The following is a 20,283-nucleotide window of genomic DNA, read 5'->3' on the forward strand; positions in this document are numbered from 1 at the left end:
GCAAAACTCCCCAAATGTAACGCCCCACAGTCAGAAGAGAAATTACAGGAGGAGATTTACAAGTGCGCTCCTATGAGTTATTACTTAGATCTAAATCCTTCAGTGAAACTTTCCCAGAGAATGAAAAAGTAAATGAAACCCTTGAGCGCGTTGCCAAGTCAGTCCTAAGGCGTTGACCACACACGGAGGAAGTTGCTGGTTTAAGTTGTGCGACTCATGCATCAGGCACGCGAGCCAGTGACTCAGGCACCTGTGCGGGGGTCAGTGCTGGCCACAGAGCCTCTGGACTCTCCAGAACGGTCCCCAGTTGGGACCCTTTGCAGGACTCTCACAAAGCTGGCCTTCCCAACCTCCACCGAGACCCTGAGCACGAGTGTCCTGAAGACATGGGTTAAGGGAAGGCTAATGTCCTCCCCACATCCCTCACCCGCCCCCAGTTCTGCGGACACATGGACAGAATGATGACCAGGAGCCTGCACGGACCATCACGGAAGTGCGGTTTCTTCTTAGATTCGGGGAATTTCTGTCTAGTCAGGGAAAGACCTTTTTTTTTTTTTTTTTTTTTTGCAGTACACAGGCCTCTCACTGCTGTGGCCTCTCCCGTTGCGGAGCACAGGCTCCGGATGCACAGGCTCAGCGGCCATGGCTCATGGGCCCAGCCACTCCGCGGCATGTGGGATCCTCCCGGACCGGGGCACGAACCCGTGTCCCCTGCATCGGCAGGCGGGCTCTCTACCACTGTGCCACCAGGGAGGCCCAAGGGAAAGACCTTTTTGTAAAGTGGGAGGGAGCTGCTGATTTCACGTCGAGTGACATTTGTACAACACTTCAGGATTTAAAAGGAACTCGTACATATTTCCTCCAAAAGTAGATTGCCAAGATGGATAGCCAAGATTATTTCAGCCTCTTTTTCCCCCATCACTCTGCAACTTTAGACTGGGGTGGCTTTGGACCCCAGGAAAGCATTAGGACTGGGAGACTATGAAGTTCAAAAGCAGACACCCGACGGCTCTGCGGCTCCCATGTCCGTGTGACTCAGGACGGCAGAGCACAGAGCAGTGGCGCCCAGGAGGTGTCCCGGGTCCCCCTCACTCACGGTCACGCTTCCCCTCTGCTGTGACTCAGCAGCATCAGCTGCAATGCCCTGAAAGTGACAATTAGGGAACTACTTACTTCCTAATCGCGCTAATGGGCTGAGAGCTTAGCCTGGGAGCGGTATCTCCAATCAGCAGATATTCCAGCCTGTCTCAGCGTTCAAGGCACCGCAAAGTCACAGTAGACAAGACAGGCAGAAGCTGGCTTGTGGCACTATTCTTCCCAGTAAAAGGCAAATCTAACTTTGTGACGGGACTGAAATATTTGCATTTCCATTGGCTTTCACATTCAACTCCAGATAATAAGAAAATTCTCCAAATTGAGTATGCATTTGAGAAGGTTAAAAAGGGCTGCCTTTAAAAGTTCTTCAGGAATTACACCACGTTTATAACTTAAGGAAAAGGCTTATTATAGATCTTTTAATGCTATGTCATACAGGCAATATAATTGTGGTGTGTGTGTGTGTGTGTGTGTGTGTATCTGACAGTAAAAGACTGGCTGACGTTGTTTCAAATAATCCTAAAAGTGGTAAACCTGGGTAATGATAAATATGATGCTTGCTTTAAAAATAAGTAAGCTTATGTGACAAAGCAAGAGAGTGGCATGGACATATATACACTACCAAACGTAAAACAGATAGCTAGTGGGAAGCAGCCCCATAGCACAGGGAGATCAGCTCGGTGCTTTGTGACCACCTAGAGGGGTGGGATAGGGAGGGTGGGAGGGAGATGCAAGAGGGAGGAGATATGGGAACAGATGTATATGTATAACTGATTCACTCTGTTATGAAGCAGAAACAAACACACCATTGTGAAGCAATTATACTCCAATAAAGTTATAAAAAAAAAAAAAGTACTATGAAACAGAAAAAAAAAATAAGTAAGCTTAGCCAAAAAAAAAATTCTAAAACTTACTCCTATTCATATATAGAACTATGGACATTTCTACTTTGTCATTCTCTTTTATGTGTTTATACACATATGTAGTTAGAATACAGGGCTAAAGACACCTTTATCTTAGAGGTTTACAGGCAGATTTAGCATTAAAGTCCCTGACAGTCAGACGTGTCTCCCTCTATAGTCCAAAGGCCACACGCTCCTCTCCAAGCCAGGATGCCATCCTCTAGTCCTTCCTCTGCCCCTAAGGAGTGGAAACCCCACTACCTAGAGGCGCTGGACTGTGTTCAGGTCCAAAACATCCCTATGGAAATCATCGTGAAGCAGGTAGAATCCGGGAGAGGGTAACAAGTACTGACTTCCTGTCTGATTTCCATTGAACTAATAATCCTCAGTGTTTTGTCTCTGGGCCTTTGGGTTACGTTGATTTTCATGGAAGCTTATGATACTGAAAAAGTGGGCAGCGGTACTTCTGTAATTACGTGTTCTGCTCAAGAAGGAAGGAATTATAGAGAGGGAAAGGATTTTTCAGAAAGAGCAGGTAAATCAGGAATAGAGAAAATTGGGATGGAGTTTCCTGCCCGACAAGGGAAGCGTAAAGAAACCCTTTCCAGAAATAAGCAGAGACCAGGCCAGGAATACGGTGGGGAGGCCTTGTTCCTTGAGTATCAGACCTGCAGGCTGGGCTGACTGTGGCTAAGGCTTATCTCAGCAGCTAGAAAACCGGGCCCTCTTGTTTTGATAAATGAGACCTCAGGGTCTGGCTTGCAGTCCTCACACTCCAGGAATACGAATACGTGGGAAACGAGCGATGCCCACGGGCAGGTCTGCTCGTGTCCCAGTTCGGCCTGTGATGCTGGGAAAGTAATCCAGGGTCACTGTCACGTGTCAGAGGTGGACCCAACAGCGTTAATACAGGAATGGGTAGGAACCTGCCCGTTCACTCCTGGGGTGAGAGGCAACCTCTATCTCTAGGGTGATGAAAAAGTAAACTTTGACCGAAAACACATTTCCCAACACCTCCTGAGTCACTCTTCGTAGTTAAAATAAACACCACCGTATCCAGGCTCTGGGACTATTTCCCTTCCTTGTTATCTATTTTTTTTACCAGAACTGCTTGGCCTCCCCACGCCCCCACCCAATTGATCACGTAGATGACTAGAGAAATAGCATATAGCAAGGGAAAATCTGGGAAATTTCCGGTGTCTGTGGGTACAAAAAGGCATGCGAAACAAAACCAAAAGCAAACACAAGACGAGGACGGTTACCATGGGCGGCCAGGGCAGTCCCATGCGGGAGAACGGATGGATGTTCCCAAGAGGCTGATGAAGCCTCCAGGTTTCTGGCCTCCGGGTTTCTACAGAGGCTGCATTTCTAATAATGAGAACAAATTCATGGATTACTCACGTAATTAAAAACATTAAGACCTTCTCCAAATGAGAATGTGTTTGCACACGATTCTCATATGAAATCACATCTTCTGATTTTTATATTACATACCAAACACGTCATTGTCTTCTGAGGTCTCCCGGGAAAGGTCACGAAGGTTTCTCTTTTTCTCAGATTCTCCTCTGTTAGTTTCACCATCCTGGAAAAAACAACATAAAACAACCCTTTCTTAAGATATAGTGTCTTATCAACAAGAAGCTTTAATGCGTTTTTCTCTTGATACACTTCGGAGCCAATAAACACATTTTCACGTCTGTCTTCAAGGTATGAGATGGAATCTCAATTCAGGGTGTGTTTTCTGTGGAGGATTCTGAATTCTGGCTCGTTTTCTCTGCCTGAGCACGCAAGCACTCTCTTGCTCCAGTGGATATACTTTCATACAAAAGAAATTGAAGTTATTAAACTGAACAAGCTAAACATCATCCCATGTATTTCAGGAGCCTGTCCACTTGGTCACTCTTTCGGGCTGTGAGTTTAAAGCGTGGGATGAAACTGACACCAGACCTGACTCCCCTGAATTCCAACTTTGCTCAGTGGTAGCCGGGCAGGACAGTCCTGGGGGAGAGCCCCTTGCAGGGGCAGGAATGATGCAAACGTCCTCGGCCCACCTGGCCAGCTGAGGGGAGTGGCAGCCGCCACATGGGCTGGGCTGGGCTGGGCTGGGCCACAGGCCTGGGCTTGGGCACCCACCTCAGTCCTCGTTCCTCTGGGAAGCTGCACCCTCAGAGGTGAGCTTTCTTCACTCCCCTCCCACCCAACTCCCTTCTGCTTTTTTTTTTTTTTTTTTTTTTTTTTTTTTGCGGTACGCGGGCCTCTCACTGTTGTGGCCTCTCCCATTGCGGAGCACAGGCTCCGGACGCGCAGGCTCAGCGGCCATGGCTCACGGGCCCAGCCGCTCCGCGGCATGTGGGATCTTCCCGGACCGGGGCATGAACCTGCGTCCCCTGCGGCAGGCGGACTCTCAACCACTGCGCCACCAGGGAAGCCCCTTCCTTCTGCTTTTTTATGGAACCCCAGGGTGCTTTTTGAGTTTAACATTTTAAGTGCACAGAGTAGATACGGTTCTGTTTCTACCCTAAATCAAGCTTATTTAATTATTTTCATATGGAACGCTTGCACTTGACATCACATTCAGAGGGCACTGCGAGGGTCACGGTGAGAAGGGCAGGATCCCCGGGTACCTCCCGGCCGCCCACCTCCCCTGGGGATGTGCTTCCAGCTTCCGTCTTCCTCCATCACAGTCTGGGCTCGGTTTAGCCACTGCACCAGTTCACTCCCTCCGTCCTCCTTCTTACCTTTCCGTAAACGCCATCACGCCCTGGACGCTGCTCTGCTTCGTGCTGTGCCACGTAAGCAGGAGGCCTGGAGACCGTGTCCCCCAGGACACGCGGCACTGCCCACGCTGCCCTGGCCGACAGGGACCTGGCAGCTCTCTCCGTCCCTCTTGCCGCTGAGGACCCGGTACGCTGCTGCCTTGTCTTCAGCTGTGCCCAACGCTGCCTTAAGCCTTGCTCGCCTACTCAGCCTTGTACAAGATACATGTCTGGAGCTTGAACGAGTCACACCGTCATCTGTTAAAGGCAGCGCCTAACTTGGCCAGATCCACAAGAGGGTCCGCCGCTTTGTACTCTGGTCTCCACGCTTACTTTGCATCACTTTTTTTCAGACCAATGTCTCTGCCTGGACCACACCCTACCTCCTGACCTAGGGGTGGGGTGGGGGGGTCCAGGCAGAGGTCAGAGCCTCTGGGAATTTTGACCTCACCCAGCCCCCAGCCCCGCCTCAGTGGCTTCCCTGCCCCCAGCCCCTTCCTGTCCCCCCAGCCATAGATCTGAGCTGGTCTCTACTGCAGACACCATCACAAACGCCCCGTCTGTCGAGCGCTCCGTCTCCCCACCACACTGTAAACTTCTTGAGAATGGGGACCTTGCCTGATAAATCTTTCTAGCCCCAAACCTGACACAGTGCCTGCTATCTAGCAAGTGCTGGAGAGAAAACTTCAATTGTATGCTGTTTAAGAATAGTTTAAAGTAGATAACTTCTCTTTCAGCAGATGGAGTCAAAGGTGGTGTAGTACATATTTTTTCATGTCTACCTATTTATTTTTAGAGGAGAGTAAAACTTAGAAGAGAAGGAATTTCTTGGTAGATTCTTTCATCATCATAAATTCCTATTATATGTGTTTGTTTCACATCTCCCTTCTAGGCTGGTGTCAGTATCATATCCTTCACTAACTACAAAATAATAAGCTTTATTGGAGAAGTAATTAATTAAATACAATTTAGCTGCCATTGTAAATCGCTGGGATATGTTTTTTCACATTTTAAAATCAGGATGCTCCTTACAAATCAATAGCATCTTCCAACTAGAACTGACAGTGTTTTCTTTCTCGGTGGTTAGGGAAACCACATGGAGTGTCAGGGATGATGACGCTTCAGGTTCAGAGGAAAAGCTTGATCTTTCAAGTAAATCACTTTGCTTTCAGTGAGTGGAGGTTGACAGCATGGTCACAGAACTTCCCCATATCCACTGCTGAGGCTGGAATGGCATCACGGTGAAGAGACACCTTGTGTCTTACATCGCCGTGGCACTGGGACACAGGAAAGTGCCACAGGTGATCGAGAACCACATCCTTAAACTCTTCCAGAGCAACCTGGTGCCCGCCGACCCCGAGGGAACGCCGCCTGCCAGGGACTCAGACGCTCAGGGAACAAAATGGTCAACCCAGAGCTGGGGGAACCCAGAACCAGCTTCAAAGGCAGCTCCTGGACAGACGATGGGAGGGGGGCTTTCCGAGAGGAACCAATAAACCTTCTGTGCAGAACTTGAAAAAAAAAAAAAAAAGGCTGGAATGGCATCGTGGCGAAGAGACATCGTGCGTCTTACGCCCACGCCTTACACAGCCTTCCGGGCTGAGGCGACAGAACATCGTCATGTTAAAGCGGCCGCAGATGCAGCCCCGCGTAGTGATACAGGCAGGACCACAACCCCCACCCTCTCCCATCTCCCTTCTCAGTACCAAGCCTCTAGCTGAGTAAACATCTGTCCCCCACATCATGGCGCACGAGGCTGTGCGGAAAGTACAGGTTGCCCTGGGAAATTTACTGACTAATTTCTGTCCAAATACAAAGCTTGTTTCTGAGACCTGATACTGTTGCTATTCCACAAATATAAAAAACATCCTTGGGACTTCCTTGGTGGCGCAGTGGTTAAGAATCTGCCTGCCAATGCAGGGGACACGAATTCCAGCCCTGGTCCGGGAAGATCCCACATGCCGTGGAGCAACTAAGCTCGTGTGCCACAACCACTGAGCCTGTGCTCTAGAGCCCGCAAGCCACAACTACTGAGTCCGCGTGCCGCAACTACTGAAGCCCGCGCGCCTAGAGCCTGTGCTCCGCGAAAAGAGAAGCCACCGCGATGAGAAGCCCGTGCACCGCAACGAAGAGAAGCCCCCGCTCGCTGCGACTAGAGAAAACCCGTGCACAGCAACGAAGACCCAACGCAGCCATAAATAAATAAATAAATAAATAAATAAATATTTTAAGATCCTCATAAATAACACATTTTCAATAAGCAAAATGTCCAAAAGCAACACAGACAAAATCAAGGTGATGTGTGTCCAATGTAATGGAAGTTTCATGATAAAGAAATAAGAGCATCCTGTAAATGATAAAACGTAATAAAATCCTCAGACATACAAGACAGTCAGGCCTATGACCTGCACCCTCCCTGAGTGTCCTTGTCCCAGTGCATTCTGATTCTTAAATTGTGTCTGTAACTGTAAGTATCTGAGTGCATTTCAAGCCATTATGATTTCTTCATAATATCTGTGCCCATAAACAAGAAGACAAGACAACCCTCAGAATAGGAGAAAATATTTGCAAACAAAGCAACTGACAAAGGACTAATCTCCAAAACTTACAAGCAGCTCATGCAGCTCAATAGCACAAAAACAAACAACCCAATCCAAAAATGGGCAGAACACCTAAACAGACATTTCTCCAAAGAAGATACACAGATTGCCAATGAAAACTGAAGGGATGCTCAACATCACTAATCATTAGAGAAATGCAAATCAAAACCACAAATGAGGTATCACCTCGCACCAGTCAGAATGGCCATCATCAAAAAATCTACAAACAACAAATGCTGGAGAGGGTGTGGAGAAAAGGGAACCCTCTTGCACTGTTGGTGGGAATGTAAATTGATACAGCCACTATGGAGAACAGTACGACGTTCCTTAAAAAACTACAAATAGAACTACTATACGACCCAGCCATCCCACTACTGGGCATATACCCTGAGAAAACCATAATTCAAAAAGAGTCATGTACCAAAATGTTCATTGCAGCTCTATTTACAATAGCCAGGACATGGAAGCAACCTAAGTGTCCAATGACAGATGAATGGATAAAGAAGATGTGGCACATATATACAATGGAATATTACTCAGCCATAAAAAGAAATGAAATTGAGTTATTTGCAGTGAGGTGGATGGACCTAGAGTCTGTCATACAGAGTGAAGCCAGTCAGAAAGAGAAAAACAAATACCATATGCTAACGCATATATATGGAATCTAAAAAAAAAAAGGTTCTGAAGAACCTAAGGCAGGACAGGAATAAAGACACAGACGTAGAGAATGGACTTGGGGACAGGGGAGGGGGAAGGTTAAGGTGTGACAAAGCAAGAGAGCGACATGGACATATATACACTACCAAACGTAAAATAGATAGCTAGTGGGAAGCAGCCGCATAGCACAGGGAGATCAGCTCGGTGCTTCGTGACCACCTAGCGGGGTGGGATAGGGAGGGTGGGAGGGAGGGAGACGCAAGAGGGAAGAGATATGGGGATATGTGTATATGTATAGCTGATTCACTTTATTATAAAGCAGAAACTAACACACCATTGTAAAGCAATTATACTCCAATAAAGATGTAAAAAAAATATTTGTGCCTGTTTTCCTTTCCATCAGCCTAAATATGTAAGAATCCACTTACTTCTCCCTATGAATTTTAGAGGTAAATACAACAAGCAAAACTCCCATAATTATTGATGTAGACTTTAAAATACTTCTAAGTATAGTGAGATTCATTATCCACCAATATTTGGCAGAATATTAACTATGATTTAAGCAATTTGCTGTACTTTCTAACCATCTTGTCCAATCCTCTGGCAACAGACCCCATCATTCACGTGCATCACTGCCATTTTTAGAGATTTTCTTCTACTTGGTACAGCTATTTACACACACACACACACACACACACACACGAGTATAGAGGACAATATGATTTTAATCAGCCTTGCCTTTTTAAAACACTGAAGGTCTCAAGGTAGCAATTTGAGGAGGAATGGCCCAGAGGATAAGTTTCTAATCATTGTAGAAACTTCTGAAAAATAACAAGAAAGCTCTGGGAGAGGAAAAGAAAACACCGCAGTCACATTTTTAAAAAGTTAAAAAGTTTTCAAAAGTTCTGATTCAAACTAGAAAACACGTATCAGGAGAGGAAACGTGTGAAACATTTAAAAAGTGACATTCTAAACTGAAAAACCAGTTACATGTTAGTATTTGAGACACGGTCCACCATACGTTGCTTAACAAAAAAAGGAGAAGTGAGAATTGATTTTGAGAAGTTTGCCATACCTTAAAAAAAAGACATTTCATGAGATGCCATAAAACTTGAGTGGGACATCATGGGCTTAGACGCAGGGACAGTCTTATCTGGTTCTATTTCCTTAATTGTCTTCCCATTCGCTCATTAATTCCCATGCGGACCTTGTAGTGGGAGCCGAGGATGCAGACAGAAATGAGACGTGGGGCCTCCTTGGGATGCTCACATGCAGTAAACAAAATGGATGTTTCAGAAAGAAAATCAGAGAACCATCAAGCCAACCCCTATCAGATAAGTGCCATTTAAACTAGTACTGGGTGAGCCAGCTTACTGAGCCGGCGTCACACTTACTTTCTCTGAGACACCCTAAGAAAAAAGTACATAGTGATTCAACGTGTTTTTTTTTTCTTTTTCTTTTTTTTTTTTTTTTGCGGTACGCGGGCCTCTCACTGTTGTGGCCTCTCCCGTTGCGGAGCACAGGCTCCGGACACGCAGGCTCAGCGGCCATGGCTCACGGGCCTAGCCGCTCCGCGGTATGTGGGATCTTCCTGGACTGGGGCACGAACCCGTGTCCCCTGCATCGGCAGGCGGACTCTCAACCACTGCGCCACCAAGGAAGCCCACCGTTTTTAATTCTTAGGATGTTTATTTAGCAAGACAAGCTGCATTGGCCACGGCCCTCCGTCCTCCCGCACTGTTCTCTTCGTGCATCTTATTCTTGACCGATGTCATCTTAAAGAGGAAAGAAGAAACCCAGCAGAGATTTCATTATGGCTTCACCAGTGACACATTCATCCATCACGCTCCTCATCCATGTTTCAGCCTCACGGGCTTGCTTTCCAGAACACAGGCTGGTCAGATGCTTTGGGTACCGGTCACCGTCTGGCCTTATAACCCTCATCTAAGTGCCACGTAAGCCTATCTGCTGTTTCTCAGGGCACCACGTGTATCTTTGACCTGAGGTCACCGTGGAGGGGATGTTACTAAAAGACAAATATTTATTTTCCTTTATCTTCTGCCATATTCACATAGCTGATAGATTTAATCCACCTAGAAATTGCTGAAAATGGTTTGGGGGCATAGGATCAGCGACACACATAGTATGCTGCACCAAGCTGTTATTTGCACAAAAGCTTAAGAATTGGGTCTCTGAGGCCCATGTCCTGGACTTGAATCCTGTTGCCCCACCTGCTAGCTGGGTAACTTTGGGGAAACAATTGAGGTTTCCTCTACTTCGTTTGCCTAAGTGTGAAATGGGCGTCTTAACTCAGAGGTTCTTGCTGTCTGATTAGGAAATTCCTGGGAATTGAAGATATTTTTAAGATTCTGGCTTCATCAGAGGAAAGGTAGAGAAGCCTTCCCATGACGCTGGGGAGAGAATTCCAGGAAGAACAGAAGGCGCGATGGCAACACGCGAGCGTCGTGGGACATCTCTTGTGGACTCGGTGCTCTGATACGCACCTTGGGACACAGGCCTCCTTCCCACTCATTTCTCCCTGGAGGTGTCAACCCGGGGACTCAAGCAGAGGGTGGACAGCAGCTCCAGAGTTGGAAGGCAGAGTGTCCCCGATGGGAATCCTGATGGGCTGACTCGCATCCACGGTGCTGGAACGTTGCCCGTCTCCGGTGTGGTCGCCCCCTCAGCTCCCAGTTCTGCCCGTGGCTCCCGGGAGCTGGCATGGGCTCAGCCACTGGGGTCGCTGGGACACCCCAGTCCAGCGTCTTCCCAGGAAGGAGATAAGCCAGCTGGAGCCAAGACCTGAGGTGTGGGCACCTGGGGTGGAGGCCGGGACGCTAACCAGCCAGTTCCTCGCTCTGGGAACACTTTGTGCTTTCAAGGAAAATTGTGGAATCTCTCTAAGGGAAACTCTCTCTCTTTTTGTTTTAAGAAGCAAATCATTCCTTTCACGCTCAGAATAAATCCAGGCCCCATATGGGCTGGCTGTACGTGTTTAGCTTAAATTCCTACAGCACTGCTGTCTAATCACATCTCAGAGATCTCAGCTGCCACCGGAGGGGGAGAGGGAAGCAATGAGACTGTCCCGGCCAACAGCCCATCAGCCCAGGGCTGTGTGGGTGCTTCAGGGACCAGTACGCACGCGGGGAGGGTCGAATCTACCGGTATTTTCTGTGGCTGAAAAAATCCTCCTGCATGTTCTTGTTATTTAAATCTGGTGATAAACTTTGTTTGAAACTGTTAAAGTACTAAAGTAGCGACCCCAGAAAAAATCGTGTGTGTGTGCGTGTATGTGTTTGTGTGTACACGTGCACATGTCTATGAGTGTGTGTGTGCCTGTGTGTATGCACGTGTAAGTATGTATTGTTTGTACAAAGTAATAAGAAGTATATAAAAATAGTTCTTTTTACTTAGCACTTATTAGTCAGCATTTTTGGTTTATTTCTTAAAATAAACAAGGATCACAGTCTTGCTTCTTGGCTGGATTTGGACAAGTAACAGACGATACTAGCAAAACATTGAAAGCTTATGGGATCAATGTAAAGAATATGAAGAAAAATGACAATCAGACTCATATAAACCGACTCATCTCAATGGCATGTCCCTTTTTATGCAGCATCAGAACAGGATGGAGATATTCAGGCAAAAGTGTGACCTTAGCCCATCCAGACCAGGGCTTCTCAATGCTACATTATTGGTATTTTGGGCTGGATAAGCCTTGCTGTGGGGTAGAGGCTGTCCTGTGTGTCATGGGATGTTTAGCAACCTCTTTGTCCTCTACCCAGGAGATGCTAGAAGCCCCTGCAGCTGTGACAAGAAATGTCTCTAGACACTGACAAATGTCCGGAGCATGGAGGGGGGTCCCCTGGTTGAGAGCCACTGGTCTAGACAAAGAGAAGCAACAGAGAGGGGGTGAAAATCGTGAATCTGTTCACAAACATATAGGACGGTGATGAGTTTTTCATGAAGACATTTTGTGAGTCTCAAAACTCCACTTATAAAGAATAATTAGAAAGCAGGGCCCACATGACAAGGATTAGAGAATGATTGAGAATTAGATTTAATTTAGTCATTAAAGCAAGTGCTGCCTAGGCAACGGTTTCTTAGATGTGACATCAAAAGCACAAGCAGCAAAAGAAATCATGGATAAACTGGACTTCATCAAAATTTGAAACTTCTGGGCTGCAAACAGTGTGATCAAGAAAGTGAAACGGGGCTTCCCTGGTGACACAGTGGTTGAGAGTCCACCTGCCGATGCAGGGGACACGGGTTCGTGCCCCGGTCCGGGAAGATCCCACATGCCGTGGAGCGGCTGGGCCCGTGAGGCATGGCCACTGAGCCTACGCATCCGGAGCCTGTGCTTCGCAACGGGAGAGGCCACAACACTGAGAGGCCCGCGTACCGCAAAAAAAAAAAAAAAAAAAAAAAGAAAGTGAAATGACAACCCAGAGAATAGGAGAAAATATTTGCAAATTATTTATCTGATAAGGGTCTAGTGTCCAGAATACATAAAGAGCTCCTACAACTAAACAACAAAAAGACAAATTACCCAATTAAAATAATTGGCCAAGGATCTGAACAGGCATTTCTAGAAAGAAGGCATATAAATGGCCAATAAGCCCAGAAAAAGATGCTCATCATCATTATCCATTAAGGAAATGCAAATCAAAAACCACAAGACACTGCCGGATACAATAACAAAACTGATAACAAGAATTGTTGGGAGGACGTGGAGGCCCTCGTACGCTGTAGTGAAATGGTGCAGCTGCTGCGGAAGAGACTCTGATGGCCCCTCAGAAACAGAGTCGCCATTTGACCCTGCAGATGCAGCCTCAGTAAATACCCAAGAGAAATGAAAACATACGTCCGTGCAAAAACTCATACACAAATGTTCACAGCAGCACGATCTGTGATACCAACAGGTGGAAACAACCCAAATGTGCACCAACTAATGAACGGGTAAGTAAAACGTGGCATTTTTTCCTACAATGGAATATTATTCAGCAGTAGAAAGTAATGAAGTATTGACATATTCTACAACACGGGTGAACCCTGAAAACATTATGTAAGTGAAAGAAGCCAGACAGAAAAGACCACGTATTACATGATTACATTCGCACAGAATGTCTGGAATAGGGAAATCTAGAGACAGAAAGTCGATTAGTGGTTGCTTAGGGCTGCGGGCTGGGAGGCTGGTCCCGGGGCGGGGGGGTGCGGGTGATAGCAGATGACTGCAGTTCCTTTGTGAGGTGATGAAAATGTTCTAACATTGATTGTTGTGACTGTTCCACGTATCTATGACTAAACTAAGAAAGCACCAAATTGTACACGTTAAACGGGTGAATCGTGTGGCATGTGAATCACATCTCAATAAAGATATTTTAAAAAACATAAATGCTTAGTTTGCAGGTAGTTAAAATGAAACGCTGTAGCATCACTAAAGGGAGTTTAGAACTACAGGCTTGAGGTGCTTGTGAAGCCGTTATCTTGGATTAGGAAATGGCCCTTTTACTACCTAGTTTAAAAGCCACACTCTCTGGAAGACCATTTGGTAGCGTAATTAAGATTGCAGTGTTCTTTAAATAATGAATGCAAAGAAAGGAGCTCAGGACTTTATCTTCAACACGGGTCACAGCAAAGTAAGTATTAACTAGTGTCACAGTAAAACTGTTTATTGAGACCTGTTATGTAACTGGACGTTCTAACATCTATTTTAGGAAGACAAACATCCTGCTATTTATTCCTGGAAGTTACTGCTCCATCAGCTGTTTAAGTAGAACAAGAAGGATGGTGACAAAGGCAGGGCGTGGGGTGGTGGGAGAGAGGGAGGGGGGCTTTGCTCCATGTATCTCTTTTACTAAAGAGAGTTTGATGGTCGTGTGAATGGAAAGTTGAAATAAAATGCGCTTAAAGCTAATTCACAGAAGGGCCTTCATTCAGTTCAAAAAGATATCCTACGTTACTGAAAACAGAAGGAGGCTGTGGAAAACTCTGCTTTTCTTAATTTGAAATTTCCTTTAGTTTTATAGAACGAAAACCTCTCCTACTTACTTTCCCTGAACACATCACCCTGTGCCTGCACGTGGGTAGTTAACTGCTTCCTGTGAGGCAGACAGGGTAGAAGGGGCAAAAGCCTAGTAATGGAAGATGAATGTTTGCTCAAAGGAAAAACACGCTGATAAGTCAGAGTCTGACCATTTTTCTGAATACATACCTCAGCTCTGCCGATCTCTTCAACCTCTCCGTTTCCTGTTTCACTGTAAAATGGGCATAATGATACCGTCTTCCTCACGGGGTTATTCTGAACGCGAAATGGGCCCATACGTGTAGTGACTGTGACGGTGTCTGACCCTCAGCTAGTACCGTCGGTGCTGGACACCATCACGATTTATTTTACTCTTATGCATCTTCTGATTACTTTCCACATTTTAGTAAAGGTGGAAATAAAATCTTCTTAAGTAAAAATCAGGTTTTAAGGTGCACGGCAATGCAATCAGGTCGAGAAGTGAAAGAAAAAGAGATTTCACAGCGAACTCTGAGTGTACCTGAGCTCTGGGTCCCTAGCTCGAAAGGAACAAGCTCGTTTTGCAAAATGGAACTGTCACTCGCCTCTGCAGGTGCTTTTCTTCGTAGCTGAGCTCTGTACCTGTGACCACCCAGGCGAATCACCGAAACAGAAACCTGCTCGGACTCGTTCCAGGAGCTAGAGAAACAGTCAGGCCAAAGCTGGTTTCCACCTGTTCAAGGTCGGGATGAGCCACTGGAACTTGATTAAGAGACCAAGTGCATCTCAAGAACATCATACACGCAGTGCCGATAGATGCCGACCACCAAGACCAATACGATCAATTCCTCAAAAGCGTGCGTGCGACATTCTCTGCAAATGCACATTCAGGGGAAATTTGGTTTTTCAGGCCACAGACCCTCTCTTGTTCCATAATTGACAATAAAATCAAGTCAGAGTACAGTTAGAAGAAGGTACAAAAAATATTTTGAAAAACCTCTTTATGGAAGGTCAGGTGGCAACTAAATTGTCCAGGAAAACGCAGATCAAATGGGTTTCTCTGTATATTAATGAAACCATCCTTTCATTTTAAGTACCATAGGAATTGTGACCTAAAACAATCATGCTCAGTCTCCTAATGTTTTAGAGCATGCTTATATGCTCAAGAACAAAATCATAAAATCAAAGATGGCTTTTCTCTTAAACACTTAAGAATTGGCAAGAAAGGCAAAAGATGCAATGTTCCTAAGCAGAGTAAGTAACTAAATATTTTGTCTTCCAACAATGCAATGACAGGAATCTCTTATTAAGAACGGCTCACCAAAAAGCAGTATTATAAACTCCTGGACTATATTCTACAAATACCGCATCATATTTCACCTTGAAAAACATGGCAATAAACCTCTTTTAAAAGGACTAAAATTGTCACAAAATAGAATAGGATTAAAAAACAGATTTTCTGTGGGATACTCCCCACCAGCAGCTGGAAGAGGCAGGAAGGACTCCTCCCTGGAGCCTTCAGAGGGAGCTCGGCCCAGCCGACACCCTGATTTTAGACATCTGGCCTCCAGAACGGTAAGAAAATGAGTTTCTGTTGCTTTAAGCCACCCCGTGTGTGATGATTTGTCGCGGCAACCACAGGAAGTTAGGATGATGCTCCTGGAAGCTGCACTATCTTTCAGGCTGGAAGGTACCAGCCCACCGTGCCTCTCAGGAATACTTTCCTCGTGGAACGGGTGCAGCTTGGAGAGTCTGGCTGCAGCATCTGCCTGAAGCACCTACAGGAGGTGACTACCGGACCGGTCCAGGCCCTCATCCCTTCGCGCCTGACCCCGGACACCTCCGCCTGCAGGGCAATGTGATTCCCCAGGTGTGGGGGGCAGCTGCTTAGCTGGGTCTCTGGCGTCCACCCTACAGCCAGGTATTTCCTTCCAGATACAACAGCATGGCCAGCATGCTTCCAAACCTCGGTAGGCTTTCCTGAATACGAGCTGCAACTCTCCTGCAGCAGTTGAACACGAGGCAGTGTGTCTGGGTGGCCGTAGTGCTGTCCCACTGTCCCTCACCTCACGGGACGCTGCGGTGGCAGCTGGCCAAGAGGCCTTCGCCATCGCAAAGGAGGCTGCAGACATGGGGTCCGATCTTAAAGCTTGGCCTGCGCTTGCCTGAGGCTGAGATGAACCACTTCTCTCCTTTTCCAAAGAAAACCACCATGTATCAGAGCAGGCATCCCTTGCCACCCTCGGCGATGGTCCCCCTCTCCAGGGTACCGTCCCCTCTTAAAACTCCACCGTCAAAGCAAAACGGCCCCGACTGGCTTCCGTGCCCTTTGCCAGCTGCGCCCTGGGTCCGGTTCCTCCTCTCCACACAGCTTCTCAAGGAGGTTTCAGGGCCACTGTTGCCAGTCTCCTTCCAATACTAATCGGGTCTCACTGCCACCATGCCACCGAAGCATCCCTGGCCCCGGGCAGCAGGGACCCCGGGGGCTGCTTCATCCAGTGGTCGACCCCCCATCCTTTTCTGACCTGGACTCGGCGCTATTTGACCCGTGAAATGCTTCTAACACTCCCTGTCGGACCCCATGACTCATGTCCATCCCCCCACCTTGTGGCTGCCCCATCTTGGTCTCCCTTGTGGGTGCCGCTCACCCTCCGGGTCCCAAATGTTGAAGTCCAGGGCTTGGATTCCTCTCTAAACCTGTCTCCTTCGTTGATCTGAGAGTTATGAATCTTGGACGTCTCTGCCAACGCCTTTTGCAAGGTGAGCGCCTAAGGGGCACCTCAAGCTCGCGGTGATTTTTCTCCCATTTTGCTAACCTACCCTGCCCACGCTTCCTCACCTGTGCACAGGTGTACCCCCGACGCCCAGGCCCCAACCCTTCATTGCCTTCTCTCTCTGACGCCCAGTTCATCGGCAAATCCTACCAGCTCTCGCTTCAAAGGTAACTGGAACTTGACCATTTCTCAAGGCATCCACCTTCGCCCCCGGCCGGGCACCATCATCTCTCAGAAGGACAGTTCCCGGGGCTACCTGACAGCCAGCTAGGCCCTCCGTGATCCAGGCCTTTCCCTGCCTCCCTGGCCTCCTATCTTCCCCCTCCAGCGCTGCCTCTCCCGATGCACCAAGGAAGTGGCTGCCTCAGGTTCTGCACGTGCGATATCCTCCACCTGGAACATCTGTCCCCAGAGAGCCGCGTGGCTCCCACCTTCCACTTTCCCAGCCTTTGCTCTATGTTGCCCCATCACGGTGGCTCCCCAGCAGCCGTCACCCCTGCCCTCCTTAGCCCCCAACCCCACATATTTCTTCTGAGCCCTAACGCCATCTAAAGTACCTAATTCACATGTTGACTTGTTTATTATCTGTCTCCCCAGTTAAAATACCTGCCGGTGTGGGCAGTCACCGCCGCGGGGCCCTGGTGAGCATATATGACAGATGGGACCTGCTTTCGACATTCTAGATACTTTCCTGGTTCCTGGGAGGCACCTGCGTTCCAGAAAAGGAAGTGCAACGGAATGTGACTCTACATTAATAAGCTGGCTCCTGACACCTTTTAGTTATTTATTTTTTAACATCTTTATTGGAGTGTAATTGCTTTACAGTGTTGTATTAGTTGCTGCTGTATAGCAATTTGAATCAGTTATCTGTATATACGTATGTTCCCATACCTCCTCCCTCTTGGGTCTCCCTCCCACCCTCCCTATCCCACCCCTCCAGGCGGTCACAAAGCACTGAGCTGATCTCCCTGTGCTATGCGGCTGCTTCCCACTAACTATTTTACATTTGGTAGCTGACACCTTTTATTTTTACTTCATCCAAAGGAGGCAATCTGGGGGGAGGTATTTGAAGAAGTTTCCTTCCCTACAGGCATTCCCAGCAGAAGTAACCAGCCCCAGCATGGTGTGAAGTTCACTACCAAGATCAGCTTGGACGCTGTGCACTGAGCAGATGCCACATAAGCGGACCCTGGGGTGATGGCACCCACTGGCCATGCAGTGTCCAGTGGCCCTGGGACGTGTGGGTGCCAGTGGGTCAGCCTCCGTTCCCACAGGGTTTGCATTCCAGGGTGAGGTGGCAAAACCAGCCAGAGAAGGAAAATGGACCCGATGGTTTGGGTGGGACAAGGAGAGTAAGGTGAGCAGCTGGAAGAGAGGGGCCGGGCGGCAAGGGTGGAGGGCAGGGGCGCAGGGTGGCAGGTCCAGGGGGCAGGAGGGGACGGGTGGCAGAGGCCAGGCCCCCAGATGCGGAGACAGCATGCGGCTTTGCCAGCAAGGACACGTCTCAGACTGATTCCTGAAAGAGGCAGATTCCTACCCAAACAGTCGAAACCAACATGTAAGCTCGCCTTTTACTTTTAAATTTCAAGATGTTGGTATTTTGTTAAGCGACTTAATGCAGCTCTGCAACAGCAGACTGTGAATGCACGCACATCTGTGAATAACCCAGGCTGCAGTCACCCTCACTCGCCACGGGTAATTAAGGTAACTACCAAATTGCCTCATCTATTTACTGACGGCTTGTGTTTGTTTACATATGACTTGTGCTAAAGCATAATTTAGGACGTATTGAATAACAGAGTCTGTTTTGCAAGTATCAAAAGCCACAGAAACAATAATGAATTTTATCGAGGCTTTTTTTTGACTGTATGATAATCAAATTAATGTGGGAACCAAATCTCAATTAGGAGAGTGGTGTGTTAGGATCATACAAGTGCAGAGCGTGGGCTGAGCCTGAGAACGTGTCCACACAGCTGCCGACGGGCATTGTGCAGTGCTGGAGGCTGGCGGGTGAGAAAAATGCCAGACGCTCAAACACACACACACACTGACAAACACAGAAAGATAGATGTTCACAAATGTATTCCAGCCTATAAAATCTCTCACTTCCAAATTTAAAGTTTTAAAACCATATTGCCTTAGGACTCCCCTGGTGGCGCAATGGTTCAGAATCCGCCTGCCAATGCAGGGGACACGGGTTCGAGCCCTGGTCCGGGAAGATCCCACATGCTGCTGAGCAACTAAGCCCGTGCGCCACAACTACTGAGTCTGCGCTCTAGAGCCCACGAGCCACAACTACCAAAGACCACGCACCTAGAGCCTGTGCTCCGCAGCAAGAGAAGCCACCGCAGTGAGAAGCCCGCGCACTGCAACGAAGAGAAGCCCCCACTCGCCACAACTAGAGAAAACACACGAGCAGCAACGAAGACCCAACGCAGCCAAAAATAAATAATAAATAAATAAATAAAAGCAATCATTTTAAAAAAAAGTAAAAAAAAAACCATATTGCCTTAGTAATGAGTGAGAAAAGACAGGAAGCATCATTCTGAAACCTGGATTTTTAGGTTTTGTTTCACTTAAAACATTGTAAGAGGGTTTGATTAAATATTTAAAAAGCTCTTCCTTAATAACAAAACAAACACAGAGTTTTCATACGTGATGACACGCTTTTCACTCTGAGTCTGAAATAAACTTGTCTTCCAAGATAAAATTACATGGTGGCCTTTCTGAAATTACCTGGCAGGGGATGAGAAATATCAGCTCAGGGAGGCTTCATGGGCACACCAAGCGGCGAGCCCTAAAACGACTGGAGATTAAAACAATCTGACGCCTAAGCCCTTTCCCCGGCCCGTCAACCTGAACCACCTACAGGAGGGCACCACTTTCCACTGCCAGGAAATCTAACTCATCCACACTCTGGAAAGGGGAGTTTCCATCTGAACACTTTCATTCAAGTCAGTAGGAATTCAAGAATACATATCTGCCGTGCCATCCTTGGAATCATGTTCTCAATCAAACGTAAACCCCAAACGGAGCCTGAAAACTATTTCACGTAAAGCGTATCCATCATGAGCTCAAATACTTCCCCACCTTAAAAAAAACCTGTTCAATGAAGTCAGCGCTGTCTCTGCTTGTTCTGTGCTGCGCATCTGATGACAGGCCAACATTTCTGGCCTCCCTTCCCCCGTCCTGTCAGCTCTCATAAGTGATTTAGCGTTACAGACGCAGGGACAGGGGAATTAGGAGCTATGACAGGGTGAGGGAAGGAATGCGGAAGGAACGTTTTATGAGTCCAGCTGAAAACAAGACGATAAACGGGTGTGTTCCAGGGTCACCGGGCTCCGGATTCCACGGGATCAGCTGCCCGAGGCCCGGGAACATGATCGTAAGGATAGAAGCCTCGTGTCGGGGTGGCTTGACTATCCAAGAGCCGTCCCCTCGGGGGCACGGTCCACTGTTGCTGTAGTTTTACCCAGAGAATGATTTTATTGTCAC

General features: G+C 47.4%; 1 protein-coding gene across 7 annotated transcripts in view; it reads right to left on the reverse strand.

Annotated features, from left to right (window-relative positions):
- Positions 1–20,283, reverse strand: part of MBP (myelin basic protein) — a 116,959-nt gene that overhangs the window by 58,900 nt on the left and 37,776 nt on the right. For all 7 annotated transcript variants that reach the window (XM_082640768.1, XM_082640767.1, XM_082640762.1 and 4 more), the window contains exon 3: positions 3,492–3,579. In XM_082640768.1, coding sequence (XP_082496894.1) covers positions 3,492–3,579 — 88 coding nt within the window. The remainder of the gene's footprint in view (positions 1–3,491; positions 3,580–20,283) is intronic.

Source organism: Mesoplodon mirus (assembly GCF_964341445.2).
Source record: "Mesoplodon mirus genome assembly, chromosome: 13".
Lineage (NCBI taxonomy): Eukaryota > Metazoa > Chordata > Mammalia > Artiodactyla > Ziphiidae > Mesoplodon > Mesoplodon mirus.